Source organism: Rhinolophus hipposideros (genome assembly GCF_964194185.1).
Source record: "Rhinolophus hipposideros genome assembly, chromosome: 11".
NCBI lineage: Eukaryota > Metazoa > Chordata > Mammalia > Chiroptera > Rhinolophidae > Rhinolophus > Rhinolophus hipposideros.
The window spans coordinates 62,272,572-62,285,308 of record NC_138057.1 but is presented as its reverse complement, the minus strand read 5'-3'; the positions used below and the strand labels follow the sequence as shown (position 1 = coordinate 62,285,308).

At 46.7% G+C, this 12,737-nt stretch overlaps 1 protein-coding gene across 5 annotated transcripts in view; it reads left to right on the top strand.

Moving 5' to 3' along the window:
* Positions 1 to 12,737, top strand: part of EPB41L4B (erythrocyte membrane protein band 4.1 like 4B) — a gene marked incomplete at its 5' end in the record, with an annotated part of 116,984 nt that overhangs the window by 50,093 nt on the left and 54,154 nt on the right. For all 5 annotated transcript variants that reach the window (XM_081067676.1, XM_081067674.1, XM_081067673.1 and 2 more), the window contains 8 exons: positions 187 to 307; positions 1,395 to 1,482; positions 1,641 to 1,729; positions 2,028 to 2,097; positions 2,181 to 2,350; positions 4,628 to 4,737; positions 7,297 to 7,327; positions 10,735 to 10,768. In XM_081067676.1, the coding sequence (XP_080923802.1) occupies positions 187 to 307; positions 1,395 to 1,482; positions 1,641 to 1,729; positions 2,028 to 2,097; positions 2,181 to 2,350; positions 4,628 to 4,737; positions 7,297 to 7,327; positions 10,735 to 10,768 (713 nt within the window). The remainder of the gene's footprint in view (positions 1 to 186; positions 308 to 1,394; positions 1,483 to 1,640; positions 1,730 to 2,027; positions 2,098 to 2,180; positions 2,351 to 4,627; positions 4,738 to 7,296; positions 7,328 to 10,734; positions 10,769 to 12,737) is intronic.

Genomic DNA, 12,737 nt, shown 5'->3' with positions numbered 1-12,737 from the left:
GATTCTTGGGGATTCTGAATGTGCATGTGAGTACAGAGTGGGATCGAGGGTTTGCTGAAAGGAGAGCATTGTACATGAGGGGTGCCTGTGCTTCCAAACCATGCAAAATGCCTTTGGACCTGGTTACAGCAGTTAACGAGAAGCATTCAATGTCTCCTGTTTTTCTCCCTCTTCTGAAACTTGCAGCGGAACTTGGGGAGTGTGAGCTTCCGGAACACACACCAGAGCTTGTGTCTGAGTTTCGGTTCATTCCAAATCAGACAGAAGCGATGGAATTTGATATCTTCCAGAGATGGAAAGAGTGCAGGTACCTTGATGCTACCATCTAGCATTCTGATATGTTTGTTTTGTCACCTGTACGGGGCTGTCCAGTTCTTTCACCGAGTGTAAATTTACAGCTCCACCTCTTCACCTCTGTCCTGTGCTTCTGTCCTGTTTTTCCCAGAGGCCCACACGACATCTCTTTGCAGAGATGTACAGTAAGAACCAGTGCATGCCCGTTTTCTCTCTGAACTAGAGAGCCTGGCCCTGATTGGCTGCCGGGATGCCACTGCTCTCTGGCCTCCTAAAGAAAGCCAGGCGGTGCTGCCGGGATACGTTCGGCACACCTAGGCCTCTGTCCATGGTCTGAATTTCTAGAGGAAACCCTGTAGCAATATGCCCTGTTGTCCCTTCCAGAGACACTCATATCTGAGACCATGTGCTGTTCAGCCTTATATTTCAGGACAGGTGGTCACCACAGCTCCACCCAGCACTGTCATTTTTCTTTTGGCTTTTTCCTCCTTTTCCCCAAAGACACCCCAGTCTAACACTTTTATGTCCGGACTCCGTGCCACCTCCACTCACAGGTTTCCCAGACGTGAGCCTTCCCTCCCTCCCGGCCCATCTTCCCCAAACTATACCTGTTCTGTGTCACCCTTGGACCCAGAAACTTGGCACGTTTTGCTGTCATCCCTCAGTCACTCTGCAGGGCATACGAAAATGGAAAGTGACGTTCGCGCATTCTTGTATCACATTGAAACAGTCTAGGAATGTGTGCATGCAGTCACCTTGCTGCACCCCTGCGCATACACACCTCTGCTCTCCTCCGGCAGGCAGGCAGCCATTGTTAGCCACCAGTGCTGTGTCCACTCAGCCTTTTTCTTTTGCATATAATTACACACCCATATCTAGTCACCAAAAACTGGTTCCCTTAAGTGTTCCTATTATAAACTCTGCTCTGTCATCTTTCTATTCAATTAACGGTCTGTTCTGGAGGTCTTCCCATGTTAATATAAATCGGTGTCCCTCGTTCCTTTAATTGCTGCATAAAATCCCTTAGTGTGGTTGTGCCCTTCAGAATTCTGTGGGTGTATGAGTTTCGGTTTACATGTGTTTCCATTGGTTTTTCGAAGGGGAAAGAGCCCTGCCCAGGCGGAACTCTCCTATCTGAATAAAGCGAAGTGGCTGGAAATGTATGGGGTAGACATGCACGTTGTCAGGGTAAGAATGGTGTGCGTTTAAGTCATTGGGTCTCGCTGTGCCTGAGCAATGCGTTAACAGTGGGCACACAACGTAATATGGTGAGCACACTGTTTTGCATTCTGCTCTGTGCCGACCTGTTAGAACCCTCTACCGATTGTCCCTTCGTTTGTTTGTAGGGAAGAGATGGCTGTGAATATTCTCTCGGACTGACCCCGACAGGCATATTAATCTTTGAAGGAGCTAACAAAATAGGCTTATTCTTTTGGTAATTTAGTTTTGTCTAATATTAAAAAATGTCTTTTCCTAGTTTGTGGTGGAATTCTATGTGATGGATGATTCTTGAGGGATATTTGCAACACCCTGATTCATGTTAAAAAACAACACCATTTTCGTGTGTTCGTGGGTGTTTGGCAATGGCTGTGAAACTTCTTGGATAATTACACTTGAACAAATGAATGATTGATCTAGCAAATCTAAGCTTTAAACGTAGACAGGAAACTGCTGTCTGATGGGTGGATAGTTTTCCTGCAGATTGCACTTCTAAACTGTTTTCTCTCGACCAGGCCTAAAATTACCAAAATGGATTTTAAAAAGAGCAAATTGACACTGGTGGTTGTGGAGGATGATGATCAGGTAAGCCTGGCTCCCCGGTTTTCCTCCGTGCTGTCAGCAGTCCTTCGTCCATTTAAACGAGACCCCTGTGCTTCCCCGTTCAGGGACGGGAGCAGGAGCACACGTTTGTGTTCCGGCTGGACAGCGCCAGGACCTGCAAGCACCTCTGGAAATGTGCGGTCGAGCATCACGCCTTCTTCCGACTGCGGACACCCGGAAATAGCAAATCGAATCGGTCAGACTTTATCAGGCTAGGGTCTCGCTTCCGATTCAGGTAGGCTGGGTTTTTACATCACGATTGCGTGTTTTGCAGGAGGGCGGTAGTGATGTTTTGTGTGAAGGGAGCCCTGGATCTGCCTCCAGAGGCTTGCGTTGGGTGTCCCATCTCTGCTTCTGTCTTACGTTGGAGCTTTAGTCGAGGCCCTGAAGAAGTGCTTTCAGCCTCTGTTCTCTTTGATGCAATGGGGATAATAATAAGAACAATCCAATTATGAATAGCTGACATTTAGCTTGAACCAGACTGTTGAATCCAGGAAACACTAGCCACATGTGGCTGTCGAGATTCATTAATATTAAAGAAACTTTAAAATGCAGTTTCTTGGTGTCAACTCACCATGTTTCAAGTGCCCAGTGTGCACAAGGCAGGCGGCTGTCATGTCGGGCAGCTCAGACGTGGAACACAGCCTCATGGTGGGAAGCTCTGCCCACCCCACTCACTGCTCTGGAGCTTTTCATGTGCCAACTCCTAATCCTCGCAGCAGTCGTAGAAGATAGGTCCTCTGGCACGTATTTACAGTCGGCCTGTGAGGATGAATTGTAGGTCTGCCCCTGCCCACTGCCTGCTCCTGGGACTCCATTTACTCTGGCAACGGGGGAGCAGCTCAGGGTCCCTAAGAGGGGACTGATCACAAGAAGATACTTTGGAGAAAGGTGGGGGTCAACTGGCAGACATGGCAGGGTTGCATATGTAATAAAGTACAAGCTGTTACCAAAAATAAGAAGAAGAAAGGTCATCTGATTATCTTCATCTTACAGATAAGGAAACGGGGGGCCAAAGTGTTGCACAGTCTGCCCAGAATCGCAGCCACTTCCTGGTAGAGCCGAGATTCAACCCCAGGCCATCTGGGTCTTACATTTTAACCACTACTCCGTTGTCTTTCACATGCCAATGTCAAGAAATTTGGTGACATTTAAGATTGAGAGCAGATGTCAATGTGTGTGAGTAGCCCAGGGTAGGCTTAGTGTTTGAATCTGAAAAGACCCTGAGAAAATAGAGAAAACTATATTCTGATAAATTTTTACTTAGGATTCTGAGACCATGTCTCTCCCCACACGTGAGAACTCCCTGGATGTTTGTGAAAAAGGATTTCTGACCTCGTCTGAATCCATGGGTGCCCACATGTGCATGTCTGAATAAGGCCTGGGAAAGTGCATTTTATAAATGCACTCCCAAGGTTGATTGCTGAGGCACGTTTACAGATCTGAGAATAGCTGTTACAAGATCTAAGACTTCACATGTTTCATAACCTCTACCCACACATGGCATGTCCTTGAACTCTGTTTAAAATGCCAAAAGATTTGCTCATTTCAAATGTATCTGCTGTGCAAGGAAATGGCTGTGCACTTGTGTTTCCAGAATTATTTTGTTTGAATGTACTTTTAAATGCTGCAAGGGAGGGAAGAAAAACAAGTCCTTTCTGAGAATTGACTCAGGATTCTGAGGAGGCTGGCGAATGTCAGAACTACAAAGGTTAGCGGAGACATCGCACCGTATGCTGATGTCTGTTCTACTGGAAGTGAGTGCTTCCAAAGGATAGGACGGTGGGGGTGGTTGCCAAGGCAGGCTTTTCCATCCTGAGAGGAAACTCCCCCAGGATTTGGCCCAGACCAGGCTCCCTTCTGCTCTTTGAAAAGAGGAAGAACGAAGGGGAGTTTGGAGATGAAGTCGCCCTCTGGAGGCACTTTGGGCAGGTGGCAAGTGGCTCGTGGCTCCTTCTGTATGAAAAATCACCAACTGACAGTGGCTGGAATGAAGCAGTGACAGATCAGACAGCAGCGCCATGCCTCTTGGAAGCTGCAGCTGGGCAGCACGTTGGTTGAAACCCAGAAAGCCTCGGTGAAAGAAGCAATGTTTCTCTTGGCATAGAAAGACAGCCAAGGTTTAGTTAAGTGGTCATTGATAACAGCCTTTGCAAAGACTTAAATGTCTACATAATGTGTTTTATGAAAGGTTATTATATGTGCAAATCCGTGTTCTCTTAGATGTTCCAAGTACTCGAACCAGCTTGGTTTGTGCAGCCAGGTGGCTGGTACCTAAACTGCAGGTTCTGTCCTTTGATGGAAATACCTGCCCCTGTAATACAGCCCGCGTCTGGCAAAGGTGATTTTATTTCCAAATAGAAGGTGGAATTTAGTGTGTGTCTTTACCAAACAAGTCGTGATAAGTTGAAATTGATGTTGGAGCTTTTAGAAATAAAAGTCCACTTTTAAATAAGTAAAACGGACTGATATTCTAATATTGGTGACATGCAATAAAATATTTACTTTCCAGTGGGCGGACGGAATATCAAGCTACACATGGCGCCCGGTTACGGAGAACCAGCACCTTTGAGAGGAAGCCTAGTAAACGCTATCCATCCCGGAGACATTCGACATTCAAAGGTTGTGTGTTTTTCATTCTGCCTTGGTATTTTACATTGTAATTTAGTTGGTTAATCCCCAAGGAGCTTGGTGAAGCAGATTTTGAAGGAACTGTCTACTGTTCTGCTCTGTCATTCCAAAGCTTTTTATTTTTATTCATTTTAAAATGTTATTTTTAGTTATAGTTGGCGTACAATGTTATATTAGTTTCAGGTGTACAACATAGCAATTCGACATTTATATACCCTACAAAGTGATCACCACAGTAAGTCTCGTAACCACCTGTCACCATACACAGTTATTACAATCTTATTGACTGTATTCCTTATGCGATAGATGACATCCCTGTGACTTAGAACTGGAAGTTTGTACTTCTTAATCCCCTCCCCCTTTTCCACCCATCCACCCACGCCTTCCCCTCTGGCAACCATCAGTTTGTTCTCTGTATCTCTGAGTTTTCCAAAGCTTTCTTTTAAAAAAACACCCCTGGGAGATTCTCTTGATGGGAATGGGGACATTTGTGCCATCTGCTGTCTTTAATCTTTCCCATTGGATGTGTTCATTTTCTTCTCCCTGTTTTCCACATTTCTTTTCTTTTGGACCAGGGACCTCAGAATATCATAGGCTAATACGTTTCTTGCGTACGGAAGATGATACTGTGTCTTGGTGGGGAAAACAGTCCCTTCTCTCCTCCCTCTTGGAATTGCAAGTGAGGACATCAGTCTCACGCTAACCAGAATTTTGACCATATACAAGCAGATTTTAAATATTGGGCTCAGGTCCCATGGATAGTCCAAACACACCCTCCCTTGAATGTAGCCTGGTCCTAGATGCCTGCGCCTCCCCCACTTCCAGAACTCCCCAAGCCTTGTCTCGTCATTTACTGCAGTGGCCTCACACCAGCATGAGGCTCATATGAGGCTCAGGTTCAGTCATGGAAGGAGCAAGCCAGCCTCATTTCTGTTTAAACCCAGCCTCCAGGCCCTGTCAGGTAGCTCTCCTTTGTCCACCCGTGATTTCTCCTCCATTCAGGACACCCAGATTAGCACTAAATTGTGGGCGCTTTTATAGCAGGGCCTCTGCCTTCTCAGCTCCCCTCGTCCTCTCCTACATAATATTTACTCATTGTGGCCATTCCATATTTTTTGTCTTGTATAACTCAGGACTTTGTGGGCCTTGGTGGGCCCTGGCACCTATCCTTTCCCTTCTAGAATTTTTTGTTTTGTAAAACTCAGGACTTTGTGGGTGTTGGTGGGCCCTGGCACCTATCCTTTCCCTTCTTGAATTTTTGGTCTTGTATAACTCAGGACTTTGTGGTTCTTGGTGGGCCCCGGCACCTATCCTTTCCCTTCTAGAATTTTTTGTCTTGTATAACTCAGGACTTTGTGGGCCTTGGTGGGCCCTGGCACCTGTCCTTTCCCCTTCTAGAATCTTCAGCCTTGTGCTCCCCACTCTTTCCTTCCTTTGTGGACCAACTATGCAATAGCCTGGCAGCCGGAAATTCTCTAAAGTCATTCTTGGCTGCTTTAGTGGAGAAAAAACAACCAGAGCCCAGGAAATGCTGACCTCACCTTCAAAAAAACCAGAGGATGAGGTGTGCCCAGAGAAGGGTGCCCGTTGGTGAAGGGTGATTGACTGATTACAGGAAGTGGGAGTAACCAAGTTAAGGGCTGGAGGATAATGAGGGGTGGGCACGCTCTCTGCCCCAAGGGCTGTGTTACTCCCTGGCAAGCATTATGCTTGTGCTGTAGTCCATTGGGGTCACAGTTGTCCAGAAATACCTGGGTATAAGGAAGAACTTGGTGACTATCCCCAAGTACTGCTATCTGCAAACAGCAGTACTGCTAAACAAGGACTGCTATCTCCCAGTTCTTGGACATGGGTCCGGGCACAAAGGGAAAGACCCCTTGGTATGGCTGCCACAGAGGACAGGTGGCATCTTACGGCTTGACCCCGTAAAGCGATGGCTTTAGAACTCTTCCAGGCTCCAGCTTCTGTGCTTCTCTGCCACTTCTCCTTCTTGGTCTCCATCCTCATTCCCTCCTTTATTTTACTGACGTTGTCTCCAGCCAGAGTTCTGGCATCTTTGTGAAGCTTTTAATGGTTTCCCAGGCTGCATCCTTTTTACAACGAAACGGGGTCTCGACGAACAAACTCTCTCTCTCTGCATGGGCCCTTCCGCAGACTCACACCCCTGCTCCAGCGGCCGTGACTGCCCGGAGGTGTCCCGTAGATTCATGCGTGTAGTTCAGCCTTTACCACCGTCATGCCGCTCTGTCTCGGCGTCAAGACTGACTTCCTTGAGAGCAAGGACTGGGTCTCTCATCTCTGGCCCTGGGAATGTGCTCAGTGAGGCTTCACTGAGTGATAGTGAGAGCAGGGCGCGGAGGGAAGGCCCGTTACTCCTCCAGAAGGGAGCAGCAGCCCACAGGAAGATTCTGCTCCTGGAGTTGAGGCCGCCCTTAGATCAAGAAATCTCTTTCTTAGTCACTGTTAACGCATGGTAAAAGTGATAAAGCTCATGATATCATATCTTTGTGTTTTTGTTTGTTTGTTTGTTTGTTTTGTTTTGTTTTAAAGCAAGCAACCCAGTGATTGCAGCTCAGATCTGGTAAGTGCCCTGCCCCCACCCCCAGACTCTCGGGGACAGCTCTTTTCTCTAATTATCATATTTACTTTCAATGTTGACTTTTTCCTTAATACAATTAAACCACCGGGTGAGTCTCCTGATTTTTTTTTCTTTTTTTTTTTTTTTTGTCTTTTTCTGCTGCCTGGCTATACCATCTCCATGGCTTTCAATAAGTACACAATAGAATGTTCCAAGACAGTTTGTTTTGTTTTTTTAGGAAACACGGCTGCCTTGTTTGAGTAGCTCTGTGCTTTGTTGATTATAACAGTGGGTGATAAAGGCAATTGGAATGTGTATAGCACACGGTACTGATGGCACTGCAGGCAGGGATGAGAAAGAAAGGCTGTGCTCGCGAGCAAAAGCTGCGCGAGAGCAAAGGCAGGCTTTGCCCTATGACAGGCAGCTCTTACAGCCATACAACAGAGAAGACCTTTATTATACACCTTTATTGAAATTCCTGCAGGAAAGAGTACCTGTCGCAAGACCAAGTCTCTGGCTCAGGAGTCAGCAGACTTTTTCTATCAAGCACCACATAGGAAATACTTTAGACTTTGCAGGCCAGCCTGTCACTTTTCATAAGTACTCAGCTCTGTCTCTGGAACACAAAAGCCGCCAGAGACAACACATAAGTGTGCCAGAAACTTGACTCACAATAGCCGGTAGGCCAGGTTTGGCCTACAGGGCGTAGCTCGCAGCCCCTTCCCTCGCACAGGTGTTCCGGATCTTTCCTGTACATTGGAATCACCCAATGAGCTTTACATGTCCCCTCAGCCAGGCTACACCCCAGGCTAAGAAACAGGGTGGGACCCAGGCCTCTGTGGTTTTGAAAGCTCCCGGGTGATGCTAGTGTGCAGCCCAGGTGAAAACCATTCTCCTGCCTCGTATATGCCCTTCTTCCTCTGAAACAACTGTCTTCTTATGTGAGTTCTGACTTATTAAGTGCACAGCTGTCACGTGAGACAATGACAGAGTATAGTTATTTCAGCTCTTGCGTCCAGGCTCCAGCCACTGACCAGTCGTAGCACAGTTTAGTGAACCTCTCAACCTGCACAGGTCTTGGCTGCTAGGGATGGTGGTCTTTGAGATCAGTACAGCACAGCTGTCCATGTACTCTGGACAGCTGGCAGAGCACGGCGTGAGGTGGAATGGGGTAGCCAGCGCCCAGGGTAGTGGTGAGATCGCTGGCCGAGGGATCTGGAGACCTCCCGCCCAGCCCGGCTCTGACCCAGCTCTGGGGCCTTGGCTTTCCCTTTCCTGGGCCTCCATTTTCTCATCTGAAAACAAGGAGGTTGAACTAGATCAGCAGTTTTTCAAACTTGTTTAGCCTCAGATTTTCACCCCCCAGAAGAAACCTGACATAGAAAACACGATGAAAGTGGAATTCCTGGGGATGAAGCCGAGTGGGGAGGGAGGGCCGATGCTTGCTGCTCATCTGCCCCCCTCAGGGAACCCCAAGGTTCTAGAGAACATAACCGGCCCCTTGCATCACACAGCCGGAGACTCAGCCTCATGTCTCTGATTCCAAACTCCACCTGCAGTGCCATTCTGCTAGGAGTCAAGTGTCTGAGTCTTGTGTCTGGGTTCAGCTCTCAGCATCTAATGAAGGGGATCAGAGGTCCAGAAGAACTGCTGTGCATCGTGTCCTGCCCCGCCTGGGGTGGGAGGAGGTTGCATGGTTCCTGCATGGTTCGTTTTAGGCTTTCAGGCTTGCCCTCTCTCTAGGATCCCTGCAGCAGGTAGTTGCTAATAGTAGTTACACCTTTCTCCACCTGTCAACGCCTCTTGCTTTTAATTCTCAGAGGTTTGTGAGTTACAACATTTCTTTCCTTTGCTCTCTAAGGAAGTGCTTGTTTTGTTTGCTTTGTTTGCTTTTCCCTAATATAATTACATTTTCCACTTAGTGTCTAGTGGAGATTACATATATTGGAAACCAAAACAAAGTAAAAACAAATCTCCACCAAAAAAATAAATAAAAACTCAGGTAAATATACCCGTTAGGAACAAATGAGCTAATAACCACTGTCTGCAGCTATTCAATTGCTCTTTGCAGCCTGTGGGCTCCAGGGTGAGTAGGATTGCTATGGGAGCCAGGGATGAAACTGTGCTCTGGGCTACAGAGGTGATACCAGAAAAATAGCACCTTGCAGAACACTTAACCTTCCTGATGCAATTCAGCTGGAGGTGAATCTGGCCGAGAGCCTGGCTCTGTGCACTGGCTCTCTCTGAACACTGGAACACAGAGCCATTTAGACCCCAAGCAAGACTCATAACAATGATATGTTTCTCTCTCGTTGTTGGAGAAGCAATAAACCTTGATTTCAAGCACACCACCCTAGCAACACAGCCCGGTGATTGTGCTGTGTGTGTGGTTTTTCTAGCAGAGATGCCAGGCTTGCGTATTAAACACATTGTGTTTTACACCAACCTTTGCCATCCATCGTTTTTAGCGGAGTAGTTATACTTCAGAGTTCATCAAAATAGGATGATGCACGAGGAGCCCGGAACCTTTTCAGCTTAATGGAAACAATAGAGACTTTGGGATTGAGCAGACGTATATTCCAGCCCTGGCTCTGCCATTGATTAGCAGACAGACCCTGAGCAGGTTTCCTAACTTTTCTGTGAGGCAACCGCTCTTATATCTGTGAAATGAAGTGGTAACATTGATTGACCTCATAGCCTTTTGCGTGGATTAAATAATAACAGATGTGAGGTTCCCAGTACAGAGCCTTGTATGGAATGAACATTCCATAGGGGTGGCCAGCTCACAGCCACATTGTTGAGGACAGTGGAACCCATAGAGGCAGGTGCTCAGAAGTGGCTGGTGGCTTTTCATCCAGCTGGAGAAAACTTGGGGCATCACTGGAGCTGCCTGGTGCTGTGGGCGACCCAGCAATGCCGGGGCAGATCTGGAATGGGAGCCAAAATTAGTCGGCTTGCTCCACTGAGCAGACTTCCTTTTTGCCACCAAAACGTGACATCACAAATAGGACACTGGCACATTACCTACTTGTTTCTACTTGTGAGCTCTAAAGTGACAAATGAAAGTTGCTATTTGGTTTCCTGAGTTGTATGTTCACTTTAAGCAGCTAATAACCAAAAAGGAATAGTATTCATGAAAGTTCCTAACAGAGTAGGCAGCATTTAGGGTTAGTTTTTGATTGTTGAATACGGCTATACCTTGTTTTAATGTGCTTCGCTTTATTGCACTTTGCAGACATTGTGTGTTTTTTTTAACATATTGAAGGCAAGACCCTCCACCAGCAAAAAGATTATGACTCACTGTATTTTGAGACTTGCTTTATTGCGGTGGGTGGTCTGGAAGTGAACCTGTAATATTATATCTCTGAGGTATGCTGATAACATTGTGATTTTTCTTTCCTTTTCTTTAGCTCTAAATCAAATCCTGAAGTCCATAACTACCAGGTAAGATCATTGCTTCTAAAAGTTTTCATGCAGTACTCCTTTAAAGTTTCTAAACTTTCCATATTGAGCAGTCGTTATATTTATAATCAGATTTTAAAGAAATGATAACATGTTTTTCTGAGAAAACAGTAAGAGGGGAGTCTTCCTCCTGACCCCTGCTTCTTCTTGGCCTTCTGCCCGTTTTTCTTAACCTTGTCCACTGGCAAGCAGTAGGCACATATGTTTAAGTTTCTGGGTGGTCACACAACCTCTTAAGGGCACTCAAGTGAGGCCGCGTTTTGCCAAAGTGTGTTCTAGGCCCAGGGAACACGAGTCGCTTGAGGTGTCTCCAGAAAAGGTCATCTTGGTCACACGTTTGGGAAATGCTGCATCCTTCATTCCCCCTTCTTGGGTCTTACAGTATCCATTGGGGTGTCAAAAGTACTGAGAAATCCTGCAAAAAAAGACACATTTTACTTTCCCCCCAAGATTATTTGATTATTGGACACTCCCCTCCCAATAAAAAAGCTAGCCTTTCTCCTCATCTCCCTTTTTTTTCCCCCTGGTGGTGTACCCATTGACATCAATGGAATGGTGGTTTCTAGAACCTTTGTAAAGCGTTATGCTAGGCCTGTTGCCGGCAGAAGGAGCACAGATAGGTTTCCGTGGCTGGAGTTCTACTCTGCGCCAGGGCCTGCAAACCTACCTGTGAGTTAGCTCTCACTGGCCATTCACAGTCTCCTACTACCAAGCTCTGCCTTCCTTTTCTACATGTATTTCTCATTGCTCCTCATCACACAACATATGTTTAGCTCTCAGAGAATCCCATATCTTTCCCTGTAATTTCTTCCCACCGTTCCTTTGTCCATACTCTTCGCCTCCTACCTATCTGCGCATGAAAATATCCTTCAGAGCCCGCTTCAGAAGCCCTCTCTGCCCCAAAGTCTCTCTGATCGTCTCCCTTGAAACCAGTTCTCAGCCCTTCTGCACATGAAAACCATCTGGCAAGCTTTAAAAAAATAACCAGTGCTTGGGCTTCACCCTGGACGGTTTGAATCAGAAACGCTGGGGGAGTGGGGGGTGGGGCTCGCTGGGGGCGGTGATCTGGGTCTAGGAGAGCTTCAAAGCTCTGCAGGAGGTTGCAAGAACCCTGGTGGGGGAACCCTGGAGTGATGGCGTGTGCTTTGCTTCCCAGGTTGTCATTTGTCTGTACTTGGAGGCAGCATACCTGTCTGGTGGCCTCCTTACTTGGGATCAGCTTTTTTGTCCTGGGCGGGTGTGAATGTCCAAGGGACACTGCTCTCCCAGGTTTCTATCACCAGTCTGATTTTGAATGTCACAAGTAACAAAGCTACTCTACAATGGGTTCACTTTGGAGCCTGATTCTAGTCTCATTCTTGATCTTTTGGTACTGTAGATATTAATTCCTTCGATGAGGGAGGGATCCTCTCTGTGCATTCTCTCGACTAGGTCTCCAAATTATGTTGCAGAAGGAAATTGTGATATTGTCTTCTCTACATGAAATCCATTCTAAATGTGCAGACCCTAGACATGACTACTGAGTTTTAGGAAATAACACATAAAAGGTGCTTTGTACCCGATTGGGGAAAGGCCTGGTTTCCCCATCTCCTTGCCTTCTTTAAGTTCTTGAATCTTTTTATTCACAGATTGTTTGTTAGTTTGTTTGTTTTTGAGGGGTTTTCAGCTGTGAGTGGCTGGAATGTTGTGGGGGAAGGGAAGAGTTGTTAATGGGTGATTTACTGCTTGCGGGAGAGAACAAAATTAAAATAAGTGAAGCAAAGCAGTCCCAGCACAGCGCTGCCCCTGTGCTCTCCCCACCAGCCTCATGGGCGATCTCACTCTGCATGCTCTGCTCAGAATGAGCATCCAGATGATTGCTTGTTGAAATCAGATCTACACAGACTGTTACCTACATGTTGTTGTGTTCGGCAACCACTGGTCGTCTGTACCCTGCCAATCGTACAGTGTG